The 23,674-nt window shown below is 37.6% G+C and overlaps 1 protein-coding gene across 1 annotated transcript in view; it reads right to left on the bottom strand.

Moving 5' to 3' along the window:
* dnah5 (dynein, axonemal, heavy chain 5) overlaps positions 1-23,674 on the bottom strand; it is a 153,610-nt gene that overhangs the window by 8,601 nt on the left and 121,335 nt on the right. The window contains exons 69-75 of the mRNA XM_065246255.2: positions 19,785-19,906; positions 18,172-18,321; positions 15,271-15,516; positions 14,894-15,113; positions 14,448-14,653; positions 12,172-12,375; positions 1,193-1,408 (exon numbers count right to left, since the gene is read on the bottom strand). Coding sequence (XP_065102327.2) covers positions 1,193-1,408; positions 12,172-12,375; positions 14,448-14,653; positions 14,894-15,113; positions 15,271-15,516; positions 18,172-18,321; positions 19,785-19,906 — 1,364 coding nt within the window. The remainder of the gene's footprint in view (positions 1-1,192; positions 1,409-12,171; positions 12,376-14,447; positions 14,654-14,893; positions 15,114-15,270; positions 15,517-18,171; positions 18,322-19,784; positions 19,907-23,674) is intronic.

Genomic DNA, 23,674 nt, shown 5'->3' with positions numbered 1-23,674 from the left:
GTGTTCCTTTAACCAGAATGCGGCAGTGACATGCATTATAGCGCCCCTAATGTATAGTTTCTTCATTTTTACATTCAGATTTTTATCATTTGCAATGTTTTTCTAGTTGCATCTTTAGTAATTTTGCAACTGTTTACTATGTCTAGCCCAAATAAGTATTTTTTTAAAGTGGAGTTTTTTGACAAAAAGCTTGATGCACTTAAAGGGTTTTGCAGAAAAAGCCAATCAAATTAGTTAAATACCAATAAAATGACTAAAGTGACATTTAAAAAAATATATAAAATAAAAATTAAAAAAATTATTTTATATTAACATAAGCTTTGTCATTTTTCTCAATATATAACACTTTTATAAAATCAATAATCTTTATAAAAACAACTATAAAATTAAATCTTTGTCTGTTTTAATTCGTTTTAATTAAAGTACTCATTTGGTTTGGTGTATTCAGAGGCTAACTGGATTTGTATTGTAAACCTTAAAGAAAAGTAAATATTTTAGATTTAATTTGTAATAATTTCAGCTCCCATTCTCTCATCCCTTATTAACACAATCTACACAATTTTTCCAAAAATTCCATGTTTTGTTTTTTTCAAAAAGGTCTGCAGATTCCATCTGGCCCTAATCATAGGTGGTGTCAGGCAAAAGAAGAAACCTATTGTGCAGTTTCTGTGGCACATCTGGTAAAATGCATTTTAAGGTCTAGAAACCCAGAGGTATTTGTATCGAACAAAGCTTTTTGTACTCGCATCCTTTCAAGTCTTTCTTTCCTTTACTATTGTTAATAATGAAGTTTCACTATTGTTAAAAAGAAGGTCAATGGGATTTTTGAATATTATAGGAAAGCACATGATTGAGAAAATCTGCTTCTCTGCACTCCTGTTAGATAATGAACACAGAGCGGCTGTGTGTGCGCCCCAGGGTGAGAATTTTTTTTTTGGGCTTCCTCATTAATTGGTGGCAAATCAGAAGGCGGCAGCAGCCAATTACTGCCTGTATGTTTCATAAGCTCCTGCAGTTAGGTGTTAGAACGAAATGCATGGACTCTGTGACTTCACCACCATCCGTCATCCATGAGACCTTACAGTCAAGATCAGATGGGTGAAAAAGGCCATTTGATCCCGTTGGCTCTGACCTCTCTACTAACCACTTCAATTGATGTGCTGCATTATTTTTGTCCAGTGTAGAGCGTTACCTCGAATGGTACAAAATCTGGAGGCAGCTTCTCCAGCATATCATTGGCTAGTCGACCTACGATGGCCTCTCTGGTCTCTCCGCCTCCGCTGGAGCTGTCTTTCGGTTGGATGCTCAGGATGGTGTCCAGCACGTCTTTAGCGAGTTTGCTCTGGTAGGTGATGTCCGCGTTGGGGTGGAGGCCGAACACTTCGGGTGTGTCGTATGTGGGGAGACCCTGCAGATAATCAAAAAAGGACAGAGTTAAAGGGTGAAAGTTAAATTTCTAATCACAGAATTGTCATCAAGTCATCACCACAGAAATCATTTTCATCCATTTACAGTTTTTTGTTTCACGAGTTTGCATTAACATGTAATCAAATATGACAATAAAAAGCATATTTGTCCGAGGGTAAGCTCCGAGCTCGGAATATTAGCCCGGACCCAGAGTACCCCCCCTCCTTAACTGGGATAAATATACCAGCTGAATGTGAAGTGATGGGGTGGAGGAGGGATGCTCCAAAAAGCAGGACAGAGGTGATGGACGGCTATATAGAGACTAGGGGTGTAAAGTTTCACACTGCTCCCGGTTCGGTTCGTATCACAATTTTATGGTGACAGAACACTCTTTTAGTTAGTAAGAAACTTGTTGCTTAAAAAACATCTGAGCTTTGCCATAAACAAAGTGCATTTGAAACTCAGATGATCAGATAAAAAAAACTGCATTATGTTTTCCGCATGTTTGTAACACAGAGCTTTCCATTTTTCAATCCAAAATGTACTTAAGAAACTTCCAGTTGCCATGGATGTGGAAATGTCAGGTTCTGCACATTTGTCAGTTCGTTCTCAGTTTTGATGCGAGTTTCATCATAGGGCGAAGTAAGTATAAGGCGAAGGGGTGCTGTTCAGCATTTTAAGAGTTTTAAACCGCATCCTCTACAGCTGAAGGTATTCAATGTTTCGACAAATGGCAATAAAATATTTATTTAGCGCATCTGCTAGGATTGTTATACAGTATATGTGCCTGTCCGAATTAGCACTGTGTTTAGTAGTGGCTGTTTGAACTGTTTTGGTGTTACCTGCACATGCATATAATCTTGCGTCCAGACTCGTAAATTGCGCTTAATGTTGTAGAGTAGAATGCAGGATTTGCACCGAAAAAGTGTTTTTTTTTAATATATTGAATTTATGATGTTTTCAGGTTGTGACGTGCAGGCTCATCAAGTGATTGACATACAGCACAGTTGTCTTGACAGCTCTACTCTACTGTAAAGGACGTGAAACACAAGCGATCTGTTTCTACAGTACAGTTAGGGGGTGTGCACACCAAAACAAAACGGCGCATGTTTTCAATTGTTTCTAATGGAAGCTCAGCGTTTTTCAAATAAGCCAGCAGCTAGCGGTTTTCTTCTGCGCTGAAAACAGGCGCTCGGTGGTTTTTCCGTGCTCGGCGCTTAGCGTCGAGAGTTGAAAGAGATTCAATTTCGTGTGAAAAGCTCCGCTCATCAATGTCAGTTCTCATGCGGCCGTCCAATCACAGTGGAGGAGCAGCGGGACAAGTATCACAGCAACCAACCGTCTCACAGCTGACGTATCAGAGCTACCAAAGCGCTTAGCTGAAGAAAGCTGGCACTCAGCTGAAAAACAGCTGGCATTCGGCGTTGTCCAGGCGTTTTCAGACATGTTTAAAAGTTTTGGTGTGCACAACCCCTTAGGGGGCGTGCACACCAAAACTTTTACGCCTGCGGCCGGCGCATGTTTTCAATTGTTTCCAATGGAAGCTCAGTGTTTTTTCAAATAAGCCAGCAGCTAGCGGTTTTCTTCCGTGCTGAAAACTGGCGCACGGTGGTTTTTCCGTGCTTGGCGCTGAGCGTCGAGAGTTGAAAGAGATTCAAATTTGAGTGAAAAGCTCCATTCGTCAATGTCAGTTCTCATGCGGCCGTCCAATCACAGTGGAGGAGCGGCGGGACAAGTATCACAGCAACAAACCGTCTCACAGCTGACGTATCAGAGCTACCAAAGCGCTTAGCTGAAGAAAGCTGCCACTCAGCTGAAAAACAGCTGGCATTCGGCGTTGTCCAGGCGTTTTCAGCTGCGTTTAAAAGTTTTGGTGTGCACAACCCCTTAGGGGCAGTGCACAACAAAACTTTTACGCCCGCGGCCGGCACATGTTTTCAATTGTTTCCAATGGAAGCTCAGCGTTTTTTCAAATAAGCCAGCAGCTAGCGGTTTTCTTCCATGCTGAAAACTGGCACACGGTGGTTTTTCCGCGCTCGGCGCTGAGCGTCGAGAGTTGAAAGAGATTCAAATTCGAGTGAAAAGCTCCATTCGTCAATGTCAGTTCTCATGCGGCCGTCCAATCACAGTGGAGGAGCGGCGGGACAAGTATCACAGCAACCAACCGTCTCACAGCTGACGTATAAGAGCTACCAAAGCGCTTAGCTGAAGAAAGCTGGCACTCAGCAGAAAAACAGCTGGCATTCGGCGTTGTCCAGGCATTTTCAGTTGCGTTTAAAAGTTTTGGTGTGCACAACCCCTTAGGGGGCGTGCACACGAAAACTTTTACGCCCGCGGCCAGCGCATGTTTTCAATAATTTCCAATGGAAGCTCAGCGTTTTTTCAAATTAGCTAGCGGTTTTCTTCCGTGCTGAAAACTGGCGCACGGTGGTTTTTCCGTGCTCGGCGCTGAGCGTTGAGAGTTGAAAGAGATTTAAATTTGAGTGAAAAGCTCCATTCGTCAATGTCAGTTCTCATGCGGCCGTCCAATCACAGTGGAGGAGCAGCGGGACAAGTATCACAGCAACCAACCGTCTCACAGCTGATGTATCAGAGCTACCAAAGCGCTTAGCTGAAGAAAGCTGGCACTCAGCAGAAAAACAGCTGGCATTCGGCATTGTCCAGGCGTTTTCAGACATGTTTAAAAGTTTTGGTGTGCACAACCCCTTATGCACAGTGGTTAGCGGAGCTTCAGATGTTTTTGTTACTTCACCAAAACATTCATTATAGATGCGTTGATGAACCGTGGTTTAAACATGTCCAGACCCGAGGGAGGTGAAGGGCACAGATTTTACAGAGAACCGTTACACCCCTAATAGAGACCTTTTTGCGCCAATTGGTTGAATTACATGACCATGCTGCTCCCAAACTTAATTAAACTTCATTAAAATTCACCACAGAATTGCTTCCAGACACATGTTCGCATTTTAAATGTACACCTCGTAAAAATAGACGAGTAAACATTTAAAACAGTTTAAAAACGTCTTGCAATCAATATTGACTGAGATCAACAAGCATAATAAGGGCTCGCTCTCATTAGCCAAGTAAAACGTAAGCATCTTGTAGCTGATTTGACAACATCTCTTGCATATTAAAAAGCAATCATCATTATACCGTAGGTGTTTATTAAATGAAGCGTTGTGTGTACCAGCTACACCAGTCATTTGGCATTCAGCATAATTTCCATTCGACACAAAAGATGCACTTAAGAGATGTTACGCTAAACGGCTAAATAAAAATTGCTGGGCCATACATTTGATGTTTTTTAGGATAAAACTGAGGGGCAACCTTCTGATCTCTCTGATGAAGCCAATGAAGGTGAGTTAAACTGCAATTCATCGTCTGGCCACTAGAGGCTGACTCCAAAAAGGAGTCAATTCCCATAGACCCCCATGTTAAAATGCCCAACTTTACAGCAGAAAACAATGTTTACAACCTGGTACAAAAACTACATTTTGGTCAATGTAGCTAATTTTCCCTTTAAGACAACTGTGGGGGGGGGGTGAATTTTTTTGTAACTCATCCGTTTAAACTATATTAAGCCTTAAACTTCTGCATAATTAAGGGCGTGGCCACTTGAGTGACGGGTGAACTGGCACTGCTGTCACTAGAGTCGAGCTAGGCGGGCGTGGTTTCAGCAACCAGCCACCTCAGCTTCACCCACATCTCTTTACCCAATTTCGGTTATCCGCGAGTGATGCACGGTGACGCACGGCCAAGATGTTCTACTTTAAGCTTTAAAAAAGCTCTTCACAAACCTATGGGTGACATCACAGATACTACGTCCATAATTTTTTACAGTCTATGGGTAAAACGCATATTTCCAGGATGCTTCTCTGTACGTCAGCTAATGGTGATGAGCTTAATGGGTGTAAGAAGCTCAAGAATACTGCTGTACGGATGAGCTCCACGTTTGTCATTGAGTTATCTCTGCAGTGAGTTGAACTAAAAACATCCATCACAATCAGTTCAGACTGCATAAAGCTCAGCCTTGCATGCGCCTCCGGCTGTATTATATCTCTCACGAGGACACGGTCGCTGTATGTGACTCACTGCTTTTAATGTGCTGAAGAATAAGTCCGGCGAGAGGCTGCTTGTGTTCCTCTCGGCATTGGAAGCCTATTATGAGCTGGTCTAGTGTTGTGTGTATATATGGGGCTTTGATTGAACTGTACACTTTTGCCAGATAAATCGGCTTTATTTAAAATAAAAAAACGAAAAGCACAAGAACGGTGAATGAGTTCTAAGCCAAAGGTGCTGCTATTGAATTTCTACACAACTCTCTAAGGATTAACTCAGGAAGTACACTATTATACTGGACGACATAATAAGTCTCTCAGGTACTATATCTATAAATGCATATTATAAATCATAGCAGCTTTTAATGCCCTGTTGCCATAGATACACTTAAAGGAAGGGCCACAATGAATCTCAGCTTGCTGTAAAGCATTGAAGATTTCCGCACAGTTATAATGCTTGTCATTCAAAGTTCTGTACCGTATATGTTTGTTAATTACATAATTTGTTCATTTTTTAGATAAATGTAGTATGTTTTCTGTAACAAATAACCATCAGCTTCATTTAATACATTTTACCCTATTTAAATCTATTCTGCACAATTCGCAAATCAACAAATCAAAGTCTGTCATGACCTGCTTATATACAATCTTAAAAATAAACAAGCTTCAAGACACCATTTGCATATTTGTAAATTGTTCTTGTACAAAACTATAATTATCCATACTTTTTCAGCAATCACAACCCTGCTGATTTTACTTATTACTCCATGACAGAAAAAAAGACTTTTAAAATGCACCTGTTTCATTGCTAAAAACAACAATATTTTGTGTATTTGGTATAATACAATGTGTTTGCGTGGTTTATGGTTAAAAAACACATTATTTTCCTCCAGATATACTACTTTCCTCAAACACTCTGATTTTGTACAAAACTCATCGATCTGAAAAGCTCTGTGTCCCTGATTGGCCAGCTAAGCTCTACATTGTGATTGGCCTGAATATTTCTCATGTCAGCCGGAAATGTGACGTTCCTTACCATGTTTGAAAGATTCGCTCACAATGCAATGCTGACAGGAGTTAAAGGGGACATTCCATGAAAATCAGACTTTTTCCATGTTTAAGTGCTATAATCGGGTCCCCAGTGCTTCTACCAACCCAGAAAACATGAAAAATAGCAACCCTGTAACTTTGTTTTGGTAAGGCTCTCTCTGCAAGCATGTGAATAAATAGGTCATGCGTATTTCGCTCCCCCCATGACGCAGGTAAGGGATCTGATTATAATGATACCGCCCGTTCAACTGCGCTATCCAACCACGCTACCTCGAGTGCGAGAGACAGAGAGAAAGAATGATTGACAGCACGACGCATTTGTATTCCCTCAAACACAAACAGGAGCCTACAATCTTATAACTTGTAGTTTTAATAATAGGGATGTAATGGTATTATAAATTTCGTGGTATTGCGGTATAAAAAATTTCGGTACAACCGTGGTCACGTGATTCAGTAAAATATTAGGTCTTCCGGGCAACACGTGTAGTTTTTTTCCGGCCAAGTGCAGCGAGTGGAGGGACGCGGGAACTACAATTCCCATAATCCCACGCGTGCCACTCTGATGCCTCTCTACAAGTGGAGCGACAATGGCGGAAGCAAAAGAAACGCTGATTTTTAATCTGATGTATGGAATAAGTTCGCGTTCGCTGTGACAAGAAACGAGAAAGGACAAAATGTGATGGACATACAAAAAACGAATGTGAGTAAATCCGTGAATGAGGAGAGTATGTGCCGTTTCTCAATTAGAAAGCAGCCTCCTTAGATCGCATATGCAGGCTGCATCCGTCATTACATGCCTGGTGTATTTAAGTTAACTGAGTATTACATTCGCAAGTCATGTTAGTGTGTTACAACAATATACGATTAAATAAGAATAATTGTCAACTTGAAAAATATTAATATTCTGAAATAAGACGGTCTTCATGACGTATGCAGCCTGCAAATGCGACCAATGAAGGCTGCAGACTTCCGATTGGGAAACGAACCCCTGTAAGTCCAGCTACAATCAGGCTACAATAAGTAAGCTGCTATTTTCATTTTTACTGGGTTGTTTTTGTTTTCAGGAATTGACCCGCTTAAAACCCATCATCTTTTCTTGATTCTACAATCACAACTGTTGCTTTCATAGGAGTATCAAGCATTAGCATTAATAATAATAATAAAAACTAGGTCAATTGAGGGAGTGACTCAATTCTTAAAACCTGACTGATTGGGAGTTGTTTAAAGTTGACAAACTAAACTGAAACTTTATTTTTTATTTTATTACATGGTCTAATTATTTTTGTCCTTTTTATGAAAATAGTAAACACTACACTAAACTAAACTTTGTACATTGTAATGTTCAGTCTTGTTTAATGTACACTTATGGCAGTTTTTCCAAGTCTTCATATGTTTTTTCCTTCTTGTAAATGTTTCAATAATTACCGTACCGTGGGCATCCTACCGAAATACTACCGTACCGTGAATTTTTGATACCGTTACATCCCTATTTAATAATATTTCTAAAGATTGAATTAACGCTCTAAAGGATTAACCTTACCTTAGTGCAAGAGAGAGAGAGAGTGAGTGAGAGAGAGCGAGTGAGTGAGAGAGAGCGAGTGAGTGAGAGAGAGCGAGTGAGCGAACGAACGAGAGAGAGATAGAGCAACGCGACGGTTCGCTTTCAAGTATATTGTTTAATATGTTTCTCTAAAGTTTATATGAATGAACACGAGGATTAATGCACTGCACGAGACAGAGTGAGGGAACAACGCGTATTCACTATCATACACAATAAGTAAATATGTAAGGGATAATCCACGGCCAGCCATGCATTAAAGGGTTTTAATGCACGACGTAGAGGCGAAGAACCACCTGACGCGTAGCGGAGGGTGGTTGCCTCTGCGAAGTGCATTAAAACCCTTTAATGCATGGCTAGCCGTGGATTATCCCGCTTATACCTTGGTTATTTGCAAAGTTAAAGCTGTAATTAATGTTTACAGTGTAATTTTAACCGACAGGTAAAAAATGACGGTCATCTTCTTAAGTTAAGGCTCGCACTCCGTCCGCTTTAAATAAAGTAGTGCCATTGTATTGCATTTATTTAAATGAATTATCATATTTATTTAAATTCATTAAATAATTTATGAATGACAGCCAACACTGACAGTGACAAGGCAATCTTTATTTGAACTAATCATTTATTTAAATGAATTATGTAAAGTGTGAAATAAAACCGACGTCTCTAACCACGATTACTATATAAGGACACATTACATTTATTGAAATGGATTAAATTAAATGAAAACAAAAATCAAACAGTTGGAAATCTCTCTCTCGCTCTCTCTGCAAGTGTAACTGTGTTAATATGGTTACCAATGTTTATAGTAGCGGATTAATTTCTAACTTTAATCAAACTGACTGGAACTACCTGTGTGTTAAACGGTTTTAATGCACACCTTCCAGCCAATCAGAATCGAGTATTTAAACAGACCATGGTATAACTGTTGTTTAATGTTTCTCTGAAGTTTCTGACAGAAACGCGACAGAAACGCGAATGTGTTCAATATGTGTACACAATAAACTTAAACATGTCATTTGATCTGTTTCTCTAAAGTTTAAGAATTAAAAGTGTTGTTTTATTACAGATCATTTAAATGTGCTCGAGTGGTTTGATCAAAAAGTAAACTTCTGAGTGTTTGTGGACGTGTATTTTATTTGTAACATGCTGAAAATCATTGTGCCTGTTTAAAACACTAAGTTAGCAGCATGAGAGCTAAAAGTCTTTATTTTTATTCCACAATGTTCCCCATCTGCTGATAAACATGTATTTAGTATGCATAAAACAGATGATTGACTTTTTAAACTTGTTCAAATAATGCTTAACATCGCTCACTAAGCTCTTTCGTGAGAATATCTCCCTGATGCTCTGTCATGTCTATAGTGCGAGCGCTTGAGACTCCGCCCACCTGAGCAGCTCGTTTGGATTTAAAGGGATACACACAAAAACGGTGCATTTTTGCTCAGACCCATAAAGTGCCTATTTTAACATGCCACAATAAATTACCTATATGGTATTTTGAGCTAAAACTTCACATATGTACTCTGGGGACATCAAAGATTTATTTAATATCTTAAAAACATCTTGTGGAATGTCCCCTTTAACTTACAGGCTGTGAGTTCTAAGCAGGAGGAATTATGCTAATGTCGGTCTTGTCTACATCACAAATCCCAGGAAGTAAACTGTTGTGTACAATCCATGTGTTTGTTGTAGTCCAAGAAAATAATTCGCATCATCGTTTACTTTGGGGTTTGTACCTTTTGCATATTGTTAACATGTACTAATACACACTTACACACCAAAAATGTCAAATCGCCAATCAGAGTATACTGTAGTTGCTCTTTGAAGGTCCAGTGTGGGTTTTTAGCAGCATCTAGCAGTGAGATTGCGAATTGTAATCAACCTCATGTGACAAACATGTAACGAAATGCACTTGTCCGTTTAGGGCTAATGAAGAAACATGACGACTTCCATGTAAGGGGACCTGCAGTGTATGTAATAAAAAAACGTCTCATTCTAAGGTAATCAAAACAATACAGTTCATGCACCACTGATAGTTATGCTGCCCTACAAAGGCAAAAGGCAGTAACTTCGTTTTTGGTCGAAAAATAAGTGATTGATATTTTTGGGACATTCAAGACCTCCTTTATCATGTGGATAAGTATCTTGAATCAATTTTGTTGTTTTTTCGAGAAAATAAAAATCAAGAAAATAACTGACAACTAAAGTCACTGAAAAGTCTAAACTTTAAAGTCATTTTTCTCAGTTCTACACTCTTAAGGTCTTTTGCCTTTGTAGGGCAGAATGTATATTATGTTGCATTTTTGTCAAAAGATCCTTCTAAAAGTCCCACAATGCACATTTAAATAAAAAACAATGCAATTTTTTAAAACAACAATGTAAATAGGGAATCCGGCATGGCGCTAGCGCAACTGGCTTTTCAAGAGAATGGGAGATAGGACTCTGATTGGTTTATTGTACGTTACACCCAAAACACACCCATTACTCATTAAAAAAAATAGGTACAACCCTTTTAAACCATGCGCCATATGCGCTGACCATGTTTCCTGTAGTTAAACTACCAAAAGTGGATTCAGACATGCCGTAAGTGCACTTGCACCGTGGGTTCTAGACTATGTGCTTAGATCCTTAAAATAGGGCCCAAAAACATATCATCACAGAAATGTCAGTCAGCATTTTCTTAATCTGACTTCTGCAATTTTCTTATGCAAATGATTTTAAAAATTTCAATAGTTTAATTGTTGTTTTATATCCATCAGTAATTGTGCATTCTATCATCTGAAATAGGCAGAATCTACAAAAACCTCCTAAGATGGCCTGGGCTTGACATCTATTGGGTAGTCTATTTGGGTAGTTTTGTTTCTGTCAGCATGCACACATGGTGCCAGGTGCTGCTTGGGTTATAAATATTAATTGTGTTCTGTAATGTTTACCCAAACTGTTAAAGGACAACGTTTGTAAAATAGTTGAGCATCACTTAAAAAACGATGACTATCTAAAATTCATGCAGCCCACTGGTAAAGCAATTGGTGCGATGTTCTTTAAACATGCAGTATGTTTAACAAACATACTGTAAACCTCTATCATTTTTTATTTTATATTTTTATTCATTTAGCTGACGCTTTTATCCAAAGCGACTTACAATTGCTATATATGTCAGATGTCGCACGCCTCTGGAGCAACTAGGGGTTAAGTGTCTTGCTCAGGGACACAATGGTGTGTACCAGTGGATTCGAAACCGGGTCTCTCACACCAAAGCCGTGTGTCTTATCCACTGCGCAATTACAACCCCATATGTAATTATCACCTAAAAATTAGTGGGGGTAATGGGGTTGGTGTGCATTTTAGTCAGTTCACTTGTAGTGCTTATGTGTTTTACCATAAAGCAACTATTTCTGATATCTGTCGTCTGATATCTGTTTGGCCATGGCACAGCTTAGAGTTTGAATGAGAGGGACATGCACTGAAGCTATACCTCTGTACTTACATTTACAGCATTTTCAAATATATATATATATATACACCCTGGCTACTTTAATGGTAAATAACCCAATGCATTATGCCTATTCAAGTGGCCTAGTTTACACTGCAGTTTGTTTGAACCTGAATGTTTTTGGCTCAGTGTTGGCTGATTTTGAGGCAAGTGTGAACAGATTCAACTCTACAACGGACCTGTAGACAACACATTGACTCACATCAATCTCTCACCTCCATCAGGTGGGCCAAAACCTGTAAAGTATACAGAGCACTAACTTTTAAGAGACCCATCTGACACAGCAGTCGAGCTGTTGGGTTCTCCTGATTTTGTCCAGTTGTTGATGTCCTCAGGGCAACATTATGTTGACCCCTGGGACAACATTTCAATCAACCAATTACATTTCAGAAATAGGTTTAAGCTTAGCTGCTTCTAAACTATTGTTTTTTACTATTATCATTTCTCTCTAATTTTAGGGTTCAATTATGGTTAGGGTTGGGGTTTAGTTTTGGTTTTATTTCCAAAAATGTTGTCCTTGGGTCAACACAATATTTTGCCATGAGGACATCAAACACTTGGCAAAATCAGATTGAGCTCAAATGTTGCTCTTTGTATCTCACCTGAATGTAGTGAAGGTACTGATCCACATTAGTGCATCTGGGAATGCTGTAGCCCTTGTAGAAGTGGAAATCAGGGCTAAACATGTTCTCGTGGAACCAAACCTTCGCAAACGTGTTCAAGAGGCGCTTGTCATAGTCATCGGTCACTCGACCTCCATACTGGATCTCACCGATCATGTAGCGCACTGTGTTCCAAGACACACCCTGAAAAAAAAAAAAAACTCTTATTTAAATGAATACTAGACCAGGTGTTGTCTGTATGTGGAAACTTTTTGCATAGACCACAAAGTTGACAGCACAAATCAAACACGTCCCAGATAGAATAATACAGCCCTAAAAAGACATAAAATGAATTTTTCTAAATTTAAAATGAAATGTTTTTTGCTGTATAGTAAATTTTGGGTTGCTTTTAGGTTGTTTTTAGGATTGAAAGTGAATTACCAAATTTAATTGCAATACTAGCTATGTTTCCATCCCTCTGCTTTTATGTGCATTTTTAAGTATTGCATCCGAAACGAGTTATGGAAACACCAAATTTTGAATAAAAGTCCCCTAATTCGCAAAAATATTTTTACGCTTACTTGAGGTGGGGTTTTTTTGTCCAAAAAAGTTAATGCGAATAATTGGAGATGGAAACGCAAATACTGAATAAATTCTGATGTAGTTAACATTAAAGCTGCAGTCTGTAAAAAAATTAAGTTAAAAATTAACTAAAATCAGTTAAATCTGTACAAAAAAATCCGTGTTTAAAATGGTCTCCTTACCTTGCCCCAATTTTTAATGGTAAGTTTATAATAATGATTTATAATTTGAGCTGTCGAGTCGAATTTTCTGGCCTCTTACCTGTCCCAACTTTTTTTTTGGAATGTGTAACTCTCATGAAATCCAAAATAAGCCAATATTTGGCATGACATTTCAAAATGTCTCACTTTCAACATTTGATATGTTATTTATATTCTATTGTGAATAAAATATAAATTAATGAGATAAGTATATTATTCCATTCCTTTTTTTACTCACAATTTCTACAATGTCCCAACCTTTCTGATTTGGGGTTGTATAAGTAGGTGGTTCCTTCGTACAGCTGGACTGTTTTACGAAGGAACTGCAAAAGTTTAAAACAATGGGTACGGGGAGAGAAATGGCAGCTGTCCAGAAGTGTTTTGAAGGGGAAAACACAAAATTCAAGTTTATTGACGAAATGTACAGGATCATCGACCACAGACGTATTGTTGTGACTCTGGCTTGACATTAATGGTTCAGGTTATTGCTTTGTTTTGTTTACTGCTGGTTAGTTGATTATCCGCTTGAAGAACTGGATGAAAACTCACTTAATTCACATTAGTTTTATAAGTGAAATGTATAAAGATTTGCTTCAATTTGGATGGAAACCCAGATAAGGATTATTTATTTGAACACTTTCCATCCGCTTCCATTGGCCTGAACAAACACACTTCCATGTCAAACTCATGCCATTGGTTGAGATATTGCAGGGTTGCTAAACCAATCAGAGCAATATTTTGACAAAATCACAGGGCTAAACCGTTGACATTTATCAGGAAGTCAACCTACAAATGGCTTGCTAATACTGTAGATTTAACTCTTTTCCCGCCATTGACGAGTTATCTCGTCAATTAAGAGAAAACATTTGAATGAAAAAACATGTTCCTGATGAGTTTTTATGTTAATCTGTAATACCGCGATTATCCACTAGATGGATAACTTGAGCAAAAATTAGTTTTCCTAATTTTAAACTAGTTTTAAATGTTTTGGATGTTTTAAATTGTTCTGAATTTGATCTCTAACGAAATTCCTTCACAAAAATGCAATTCTTTAGGCTTTTCCATTAAAAAAAAATATATTTTTTAAGAAAATCACCCACGATTAGGAATTTATATGCAGAGAAAAAATATAGAAAGGGATAAAAAAAAATTTTTTCCTCAGTTTTGTTTATTGTTTGTTTGAAAGCAGGGGGTCTGTTCTTTCATTTTATATATTTGTATGTTTATACATTTTTAAAGGAAAATTTTCCAGGAAGGCATTTTGTGAAACTTTTGTGAAAATCACAAAAAATCCTGGCGGGCAACTAAAAAAAAAGGCTGTCGGGAAATTAGTTTATCTGTATTACCGTTTTACAGGGTAAGAGAAGATAATCACTTTTAAATTTCAACATAAATAAAATGTAACAATTCTAGCAATTTTACAAGCAGTAGTCAATCATCCCAATACACCAAAGGTTGTAGTTGTGACTCGAGTACCACAAATGTTTCTCTCACCTTCTTGATATCCATATCATCCAGGTGATTCTGGACAAACTGTATGGTTGCATTAAAATCTGCCTGGTTAAACTCATATGGGATGTTCCAGCCCAAAGGTCCATACTTTCTTCTCTCTTGAACAGTAGAATGAAGGAATGCAACGCCATACAACATTGGCTTCCACTGGACAATGTTACTCACATCTAAAAGGTCCTGACTGATACCTGCAAGATACGATCAAGCGATATCGGTTTATTCAACTTGGAAGAATGAGGCCATGTAAAAATAATCTTCCAGCTTAGATACATAATGTCAAAGGTTTTATTATTGTCTCAGATCTATCAGTAATCTTTCACTTGAAATAGGCAAAATCCACAAAAACGTCCTAAGACGGCCTGGGCTTGACACAAAGTGGAAAACTGACAGCCGAACAAAGACCAAATGTAAGCAGAGACTAAGCTCACCTCCATAAGTCCTCTTAAGTCCGGCTTTCAGTCCCTGTGGAGGCTCATTGGTGAATTTGATTGACATCTGCAGGAGCGTTATAGGAAATTGTCTGTGGACCTCAGTGGTCATCCACAGTCTGAAGGTGCCGTGAACGCTGTCTGTCTCTGTGATGGTGTCCATGAGCTCATCCATGAAATCAAGACCCAAATGACAGTTCTGAAGTAAAGCCCAGCCACCCTGAGATAACACAGAGGAGATAAAAACAAAACAAAAAAAGAGATTTGGCTTGAGGGAATGTTTTAAAGCTTAAAGCTTTGCTGAGATAAGGCCAAATTTTGTTTCAATATTATTTTGTAAATATATCAAATGTATAGTAATAGATGAATGAACATACATAAGCCATAGATTGTTGCAGAAGCTTTCGTGCATGAACTTCTTGCCCCTGTCCCATTGACACGTAACGGGTCTCTATTCTTTGCCTCTTGCCCAGAGCGATAATGGAGTCCGTTGGGTCAGAACCCATGGACAGGAAGCAAATGAGAGGGGTACGGGGGTCTGACTCCTCCCAGGTCTTCTCTAGGTCAAGTATGACTCCCTCTGCATACCTCTCCCCCATTGAGTTCGTAATGTACTTTCGTGCCTTTTAATTACACAACGAAAAAAACATGAAATTACTTTGATGCCATACAAGGTGATGAAATCCAGATGGCCAAGATATTTTTCACACATAAACAGAGCGTGATAGTCATGGGCTGTAATCAAAATATAACAGAAACATCTGTTCAGCTTAGTAAGAACCACACATAGAAAAATCAGGGGAATCTCAGAAATCTTGGATTAGAAATGTTGTCATATTTCAGATAAAATTATTTTACACCAAAATAAAACTTTTTTGAAGGGAATATTGAACATTTAATTTTTGTGGAATTTTATCATTTGAAAATGTCACCATTTACAGTACATGTATCTATACTAACTGGTTGACATTGACATTTAGTATCCTGGGTTTGCGTGCACTTGTTTTACCTGGGCAAATTTAAGAGATGCAGCTATGCTGTTATATAAATTAATTTTGTTACTACACTCATAAGATCTCTAATCCATTCTTGCAGGCCATTTATTAAAGGTTATGGCTCTGATCTATAACACCAATGTTTTCTTGCCACGGGAACAATGATTTTCTTCTTCAATGGTCTTCTTAAAACACTCACAGACGTATCCTCCTATTATTTCAAGATTTAAACTGCTACATTAACCCACAGCCAGTGTTGCCAACTTGGCGACTTTGTCGCTAGACTTAGTGACTTTTCAGACCCCTTCAGCAACTTATTTTCTAAAAAGTGACTTGCGCCAAATCTAGTGACTTTTTCTTGCATTGTTTGAGACTTTTGGAGACTTGGACGTGAAAGCATGCATCTTTCACTCTTCTCAGCGAACCGCCACCGCTGCTTCCGTGGGCTCCACTCCCGTCCCAAAGCACTCACAGTCCTCGCCCAGCAAAGCAGAGTCTGTCCCAGCTGCAGTCAGGATAGGAGATGTTGTTCATCTCTCCCCGTCCAGACGGCATAATCGTGCATTCGGGAAACCGGATCTGGCTGATTCCGCGATGGCTTACATTTATGGCGGGATGTAAATGCAAAATTTAAATTCGAAAAAATTTATTACGATACAAAAATAAATGTATAGTAAATTGTACCTACAAAACAATGTTTCCCATCATTAATCAGTGTATCCTCATATGTTTTGAAACTGGACTGTTTGGACATTTGGTTTTGTTTTATGAGAAAAGTAGCAGATATACGAAGAAATTTTGTTTAGGCTTTCAGGTGTATTAAAATATGTGACAGATCAGAGTGAAAGAGAAACGTGAAACAGCCAATGTATACTGCAAAAATGACTTTCTTACTTAGTATTTTTGTCTTGTTTTCAGTAGAAATATCTAAACATTCTTTAATCAAGATGTATTTTCTTGAATATAAGAAATATAAAAATTAAGAGAATTTGTGCGGAAAACAAGCAAAAAAATCTACCAATGGGGTGGGACATTTTTTGCTTGAATTTAAGAAAAAAGAAAACTTATTTCCAAAACTTTTCTCACCCCAAGGCATATTTTTGCTTGTTTTAAGCACAAATTAACATAATTTGTATATTTTTGGTCTAAAAACTATTTTATTAGGTAATTTTGCTCATCAAGAAAACGAATCTTAATTTAAGAATTTTTAGATATTTCTACTGAAAACAAGACAAAAATACTAAAAAAGAAAGTCATTTTTTGCACTGTAGTAAGAATGCAAATACGACGCGATTACGTCACTGTTATGCTAATGACGCAATGACGTAATCTAGCGACATTTAGCGACTTACCAAGCAAGCTTTAGTTACTTTACATTGAAAATAGTTGGCAACACTGCCCACAGCTAGTTTTTCCTCCAAAATCTGTCAACCATCAAAATCCTCCAAGATAATGCAGTCACATTACAGACACATGCCACATTTTTAAACCCTTCTATAGTAAATAGAAGGTAAATACTCCCTTATCACACATTAAATGTACTTTTACTATATATTAATTATATTAATTATTCAGACGTCTCTCACAATGTCTGTGTGTATATATAATGCAATCATTATTTCTGTCTATCTATCTATCTATCTATCTATCTATCTATCTATCTATCTAGATAGAAGATATTTTGCAAATTTCTTATAACAATAAATATATTTTTGATATTTATAATATGTAATATGTGTTGCTAATGATAATTAATTTGTTAATTTGGACAACTTTGATGATGATTTTTTCTATTTTTATTTATTAAATTTTTGCAAACTCAGATTCCAGAATTTTAAATGAAGTTTATTTATTTGGGAGGAGCATGGTCATGTGATCCAACCAATCAGCATGAAAAGGTGCTTATAAATAGCAGTCCCTCACCTCCGTCATGTGAGCATCCCTCCTCCACCTCATCAACTCCCTCTCATCTAGTTTTTATTATCCCAGTTAAAGAGGGGGAGTACTCTATCGATATCCTATCAATTACGAGTTAATGCAAACTGGTGAAATAGCTGTATTTTGGCCAAATAGTGTCCTATCCTAACAATACATCAATTGGATGCTTATTTATTCAGGTGATGTATAAATCTAAATCAAAAAGATGGACCCTGCTTTTGAGTTCAAGGGATGTGTTTCTCAGTTTTCGGTAAATTTATCCAACCAGCCTTCTCGTAGTGTAAGAATATGATAAGAAAACTATTGTTGTCAATTAAAAACTTCATGACATCATAAGTGATGTACCTGAGCGATGGTTCTGTCTGGACACCAAGATCTAATGAGGAGCAGCCGTCTGAAGCAGTCCAGAGCCTGATCATATGCGTTTGGGATTGGCTCTTCTTCTGGTGCCTCTCGATCAAACCAGATCTTCCACTGTTTCTCATGACGGCCAATCTGTTAACACACACAAATGTCCACACAAAAGTAAGAGAATATGGTATTTGCTTGGTTAGTTTTTATATTCTGCAGTGCAACATGATATAGTTTACAGGAGCTTGCTGTTTTCATGACCTCGTGTTATTAAAAGATTGTGTGGACTGTACCTGTGTTATATTTCTTTTTTGTCAAGGCAAAAAACTAAATGCTGACCAATTTTGTTTCTATTAGAACTCAATTGTTAGATAAAATCGAAATGAACATACTGTATGTTAGCACTTCATTATCACTCTGTGTATACATTTCTTCGTAATCATAGCATCTTTTGTCTGTGTTATTTTAGTAAAACTGTTAAATCAGGGACTAAATGTGGTGACACATTTCAAGTGAGAGCAAGGTTACATCGTGTTACCTTTTAAGATACATTGTTACAGTTCCCTTTCGAGGGAACTCACGCTGCGTCACCACGGTGACACTTTGGGGACGCCTCAAAGGGTAAGTGCATCTAAATGTGTAAATCAAATTCAACCAATGGTGAAGCTTAACCACAAAGGCAGGAACTGAAATATTGCCAAAGACGGCGTTACAGGGACGCAGGAAGTATGGCAAGGGAGACGCAGCGCCTCGTTCCCTTTCCAGGGAACAACAGTTACATATGTAACCTGAGATGTTTTCATTTGTCAAACACAACGATGCAAAAAGAATTTTGATATGAATAAACATTCGCATGCAAGATATAAGCATTTAAAGCAAACATTTTAGCACGTGTGCTTAAAAAGTCTAACATTTTTATGATATTATCCTACACTACACAGGGAATAATATCGATTTTTTCCAGAAAACTTCTTGCATAAAATAGATTCAAGCACTTTTAATGACCTGTATCTATGTATGTATATTTTCAAAAACTTCCCAGGGCCTTGAATTCCCCCCCCCCCCACATTCACAAACTTTCAAAGATTAAATGCAACCCTGTTAAATGCAAACCAAATTAATAAATCAAATAAATCCCATAAACTAAACTCATTCATAAAAAAGTACACCTTAAATGACTTGGCTTCTTCTGTGTTGTGACATATATCATGTAATGAAATCTTGTTTGTGGATCTGCAGTGCTCCTGTCGTTGCGGTGCTCCAGAAATACTTAATTACACAAAAGGCATTTAATCCAGTTTCTTTCAGCCACAAGTAATTGATTTAAAGTTTGCCAAAGCGAGCTCATTTCACACTGCGTTGAGCATGAAGTTCCCCGGGGCAGCCGCGGCCTGCCAATCATCCGCCAATGTATTTGTGCCGGTGTGTGTGTGTCGACCAGATGAATCAAATATTGACATGTTAACTGCTGAGCGGGATCAGTGAGAAGGATTTAATGAGGGACGAGAGCTCAAAGTGACGGATACAGCGTGTCACTATATCTCACCCGTGTGTTATATGCGCCCGTCACTTTAAGACATCATGTATGTAAATATCTAAGCACACACCTGATCCAGAATATCAGAGAACTGCCACAGCTTTCTCAGTTCGACCAGATTGAGCCAGGTTATATCCAGGATCCACTTTGCAGGTTTGGGTGGGCAGGCCTTCAGGTCCAGAGAGGCTCCACCTGAGGGACATCAAGATTTCAGATCAGATGCAATTCTTATTATGAGATCAAAATTATGCATTATGCAACAGAGTGTACAGGATTTGGGGATTTCTTGTTATATTTCCTTATAGTTTTATTATTTTTGTTGTTGCAAATGTGCACTAGAACCTCTTCCCTTCCGCCAATGAAATATGTCACCATGAAAAGCTTTCTTAGCAAAACCGAATGAAAAAACGACTGGAAAAAGTGTCTCTCACAGGAGTGCATTAGAGAGCAGAATGGGTTTAACTGACGTGTGGTTCCTGCACTGAGAATCAAATCGACCTTCTGGGTAATAGGCCACTTGTCTGACCGCAGGGCTACCTGATCTTTCCGTGATTAAATTTCAGGTCTGTTGCTTTTACGAAGCCAAAGCACATGAAACAGCATTATAATGACATAGTAGTTCATCGGTCCACGGTCTCGTGAAGGACGCCCCGTGAACAACACGTACAGGACACAAATTGCAAAATACCATTAAACGTGATTTTTTGGAAGGACATTACCAAGAAAAACAGATTTGCAAGGAAATCCAATGGCAAATACTCAGTCTGTTCTTTTCTTTCCTATTATACTGTACCTTTGGGTTGAAATGGCAATGTACCAGCAGTCATGATCGTAATGTAGGTCAATCTGAAATTCTGTCACTGGAAAGAATTAACTGCTTTTTGACTGCATTGCATGGACGATTTGGAAACATACTGTAGCAAAGAAAATGTTACAAATCTATTTCACATCACAAATGTTTTCTTTTAGCAATCTGTGACACTGAATAGGCACCAAATGGAGACTTTTACTTTTAGTCTGCAACGATTTTCTCCTAAGAATCCTGTAATCTCACAAGTCTTCTCTAGAGATCTCAAAATGTGCCAACGTTAAAGATTTCAATGTGAAACTGATTTTCTGAGCTCTCTCTTTCATAATGATTTTTGTAGCTCTTTATCTCATTTATCTTAATTTTGAGAACTTATAAGCAAAGACATCTTAATGAGCTGATACTAAGACAACTGAAAACTCTAAAAGGCCGTTGCAAACTAAAAAAATAATCAGGCTGAATTTGAGACAGATTTCTCTCCTTAAGGCAGATCTTAAGATTAAACGTTTTTGGCCCAGATTTGGCCACATTATCTTCTAGTGTGGCGGCCTTTAGAGTTCTCAGTAATGTCTTATCCTAGGTAAAGAAAGACTTTGTGAGATTTTGTGTGTTCTTAGTCGAGACTTGGGTTGTTTGTGAAGGGAATCTGTTGGTGTGCTGTCATGATTACATAACTGCACTCCACACAAAACTGTTCGTCAATTTTTTTATTGTCATGTTTGTGGTCTCACACGAAAACCTGATAGTACTTTAAAAATCTTTTAGTGTGGCCCGGCCTTTCTGAGCAATAAAATGAATAATTTGAATAAATCCGCAACGGATCCAGACCGGAGCTTCTTGCTATCAGGGAAGAAATTGTCAAAATATCTTGATGGAACATGATCTGTACTTAAAGGGACACTCCACTTTTTTTTGAAAATAGGCTCATTTTCCAGCTCTCCTATACTTAAAGGGGACTTTCACAAGAATTTTTTAAGACATCAAATAACTCTTTGGTATCCACAGAATAGATATGTGAAGTTGTAGCTCTAAATATCATATAGATAATTTATAATAGCATGTTAAAGGAACAGTATGTAGGATTGTGGCCAAAACTGGTATCGCAATAACAAAACTTGTGGCTAAAACTGGTACTGCAATCACTTAACTAGTGGCCACTACACAAAATGACAACATAAACATCAGTTGAGGGCTGCAACTCCACTTTTTAAATGACAATATCCTGGCCAGACCACTGTTGTCAGTGATATAAGTATTTGAAATGAAAATGATTTCTATATGTCTAGTGACATATCAAGGCCATTTTATGATTAATTGATATAAATTTCTTAGATACTGTTCCTTTAAAACTGCCAATTTGTAGGTGTGAGCAAAAATTAGTAGTTTTTGGGTGTGTCCTTTAAAATGCAAATTAGCTGATCTCTGCACTAAATGTCAGTGCCATGGTTGGATTAAGGGGCGGTATTATTATAATAAGATCCCCTTCTGACATCACAAGGGAAGCCAGATTTCAATGACTTATTTTTTTACCTAAACTAAATTACTGCACTGATCTTTTTCACATTTTCTAGGTTAATAGAAGGACCCAATTATAGCACTTAAACATGAAAAAATCAGATGTCCCCTTTAAACATTTGATTTGTACCATTTTGGAAGTGGCAAAACACAGTGCTCGAAAATAGTCCCCTGCTATTGAAATTTACCAAGGGAACTATTTTCGGGCGATGCGTAATATCATTGCGCCTGCTGTAGCCATGTTACGGCAGCAAAGTCATTGATTAAGTTTTAAATAGGAAAAATATTGAAACTCTTTGGTTATTTTTGAGCATGATGCTAATGGTCTAATCAGATTCAATGGATTATGCTAAGCTATGCTAAAAGTTCTAGCGCCAGTTGGATGGATTCCAAAACGGTAAAAATTGAAAGTTTAACTCTAGGGAAGCTGGAAAATGAGCATATTTTTTTTTTTTAAAGTGGAGTGTCCCTTTAATATCCTAATGATTTTTTGCATAAAAATCCATAATTTTGACCCATACAATGTATTGTTGGTTAATGCTACCAATATACCCATGCTACTTATGACTGGTTTTCCAGGTTCACATATATATTCTCTCATATATACATGTCACTTCTACTGCATCCCCTTTATGAAACATAATTCATACTGTCAGCTGAAGTCACAGGATATGAGAACACCTCTGTGTTTCATTTATTAATGCACTAAAAGATAGAGACGCCTGACCCTCTTGCTCAACCCTCCCTCAACCTGCTGCTTCAACAGACCTTAGTCAGGATCCCATTCATAAAGGATAAACTCATAGGATGAATAGAGAACTGTTATGTTTAATTTAATACAGACAATGTTATTGTTTTGTGTAAGTGTACCATATGGTGTTAACGATACTTTAGTTTTTATTATCATTTTAAGCTATTTTTAACATTTATTAAACTAACAATTCTTAATTAAAACAACACCTGTTTCTTTCTCTGCACAGAAAAATGTTTGAAAAGGTCTAAAGTTGATTTTAAAGTTATGTGAAATGTAGCGTAACAAATTTTGGTTTAGAGTTTATCATCAAAATTAAGTAAAATTACACACAGTCAGAAAAACATGGTAAAAAATGGTCCCTAGCTGTCAATGGGGCAGTACCCTATACCGGTACCAAAGAGCTCATATTAGTACCTCAAGATACATATTGGTACCAAATGTACAGTTGTGGACAAAAAAAAATGCCCCCTTTGTAAATATAAGCAAAGAAAATATTCTCATTTTGAGCTTTATTTAAAAAAATCCCCAAAACATGATGTGTCATTAAAGTTGAAACATGCTTAGCAATGAGAATAATTTGAGTGGACAAAGACTTTTAAAGGGTAGTGCCCCAGTAACAGCTTGGGACCATTTTTTGATTTTTCTTCTGACAGTGTATGTTTTTAAAACAAAAAATAAAATATTTTTGCTCAGAGTGCACATAAATAATATTTTAATAAGTGAAACAATACACTGACTAAAACACTAATAAAAATACTATTATGTTTGCCGATAAGTATGCTTGAATACTGAATGCAATTAATTGTTTTTCATTAATTGTTTGGGAGGGAATTAAATTATATAGTATTTAGACCTAAAACATATACCAATGCTCCAGTCACAA

The sequence above is a fragment of the Paramisgurnus dabryanus genome, chromosome 13 (genome assembly GCF_030506205.2).
Source record: "Paramisgurnus dabryanus chromosome 13, PD_genome_1.1, whole genome shotgun sequence".
In the NCBI taxonomy this organism is placed as follows: domain Eukaryota; kingdom Metazoa; phylum Chordata; class Actinopteri; order Cypriniformes; family Cobitidae; genus Paramisgurnus; species Paramisgurnus dabryanus.
The sequence above is the reverse complement of the archived record's forward strand: the minus strand, read 5'-3'. Positions and strand labels throughout refer to the sequence as shown.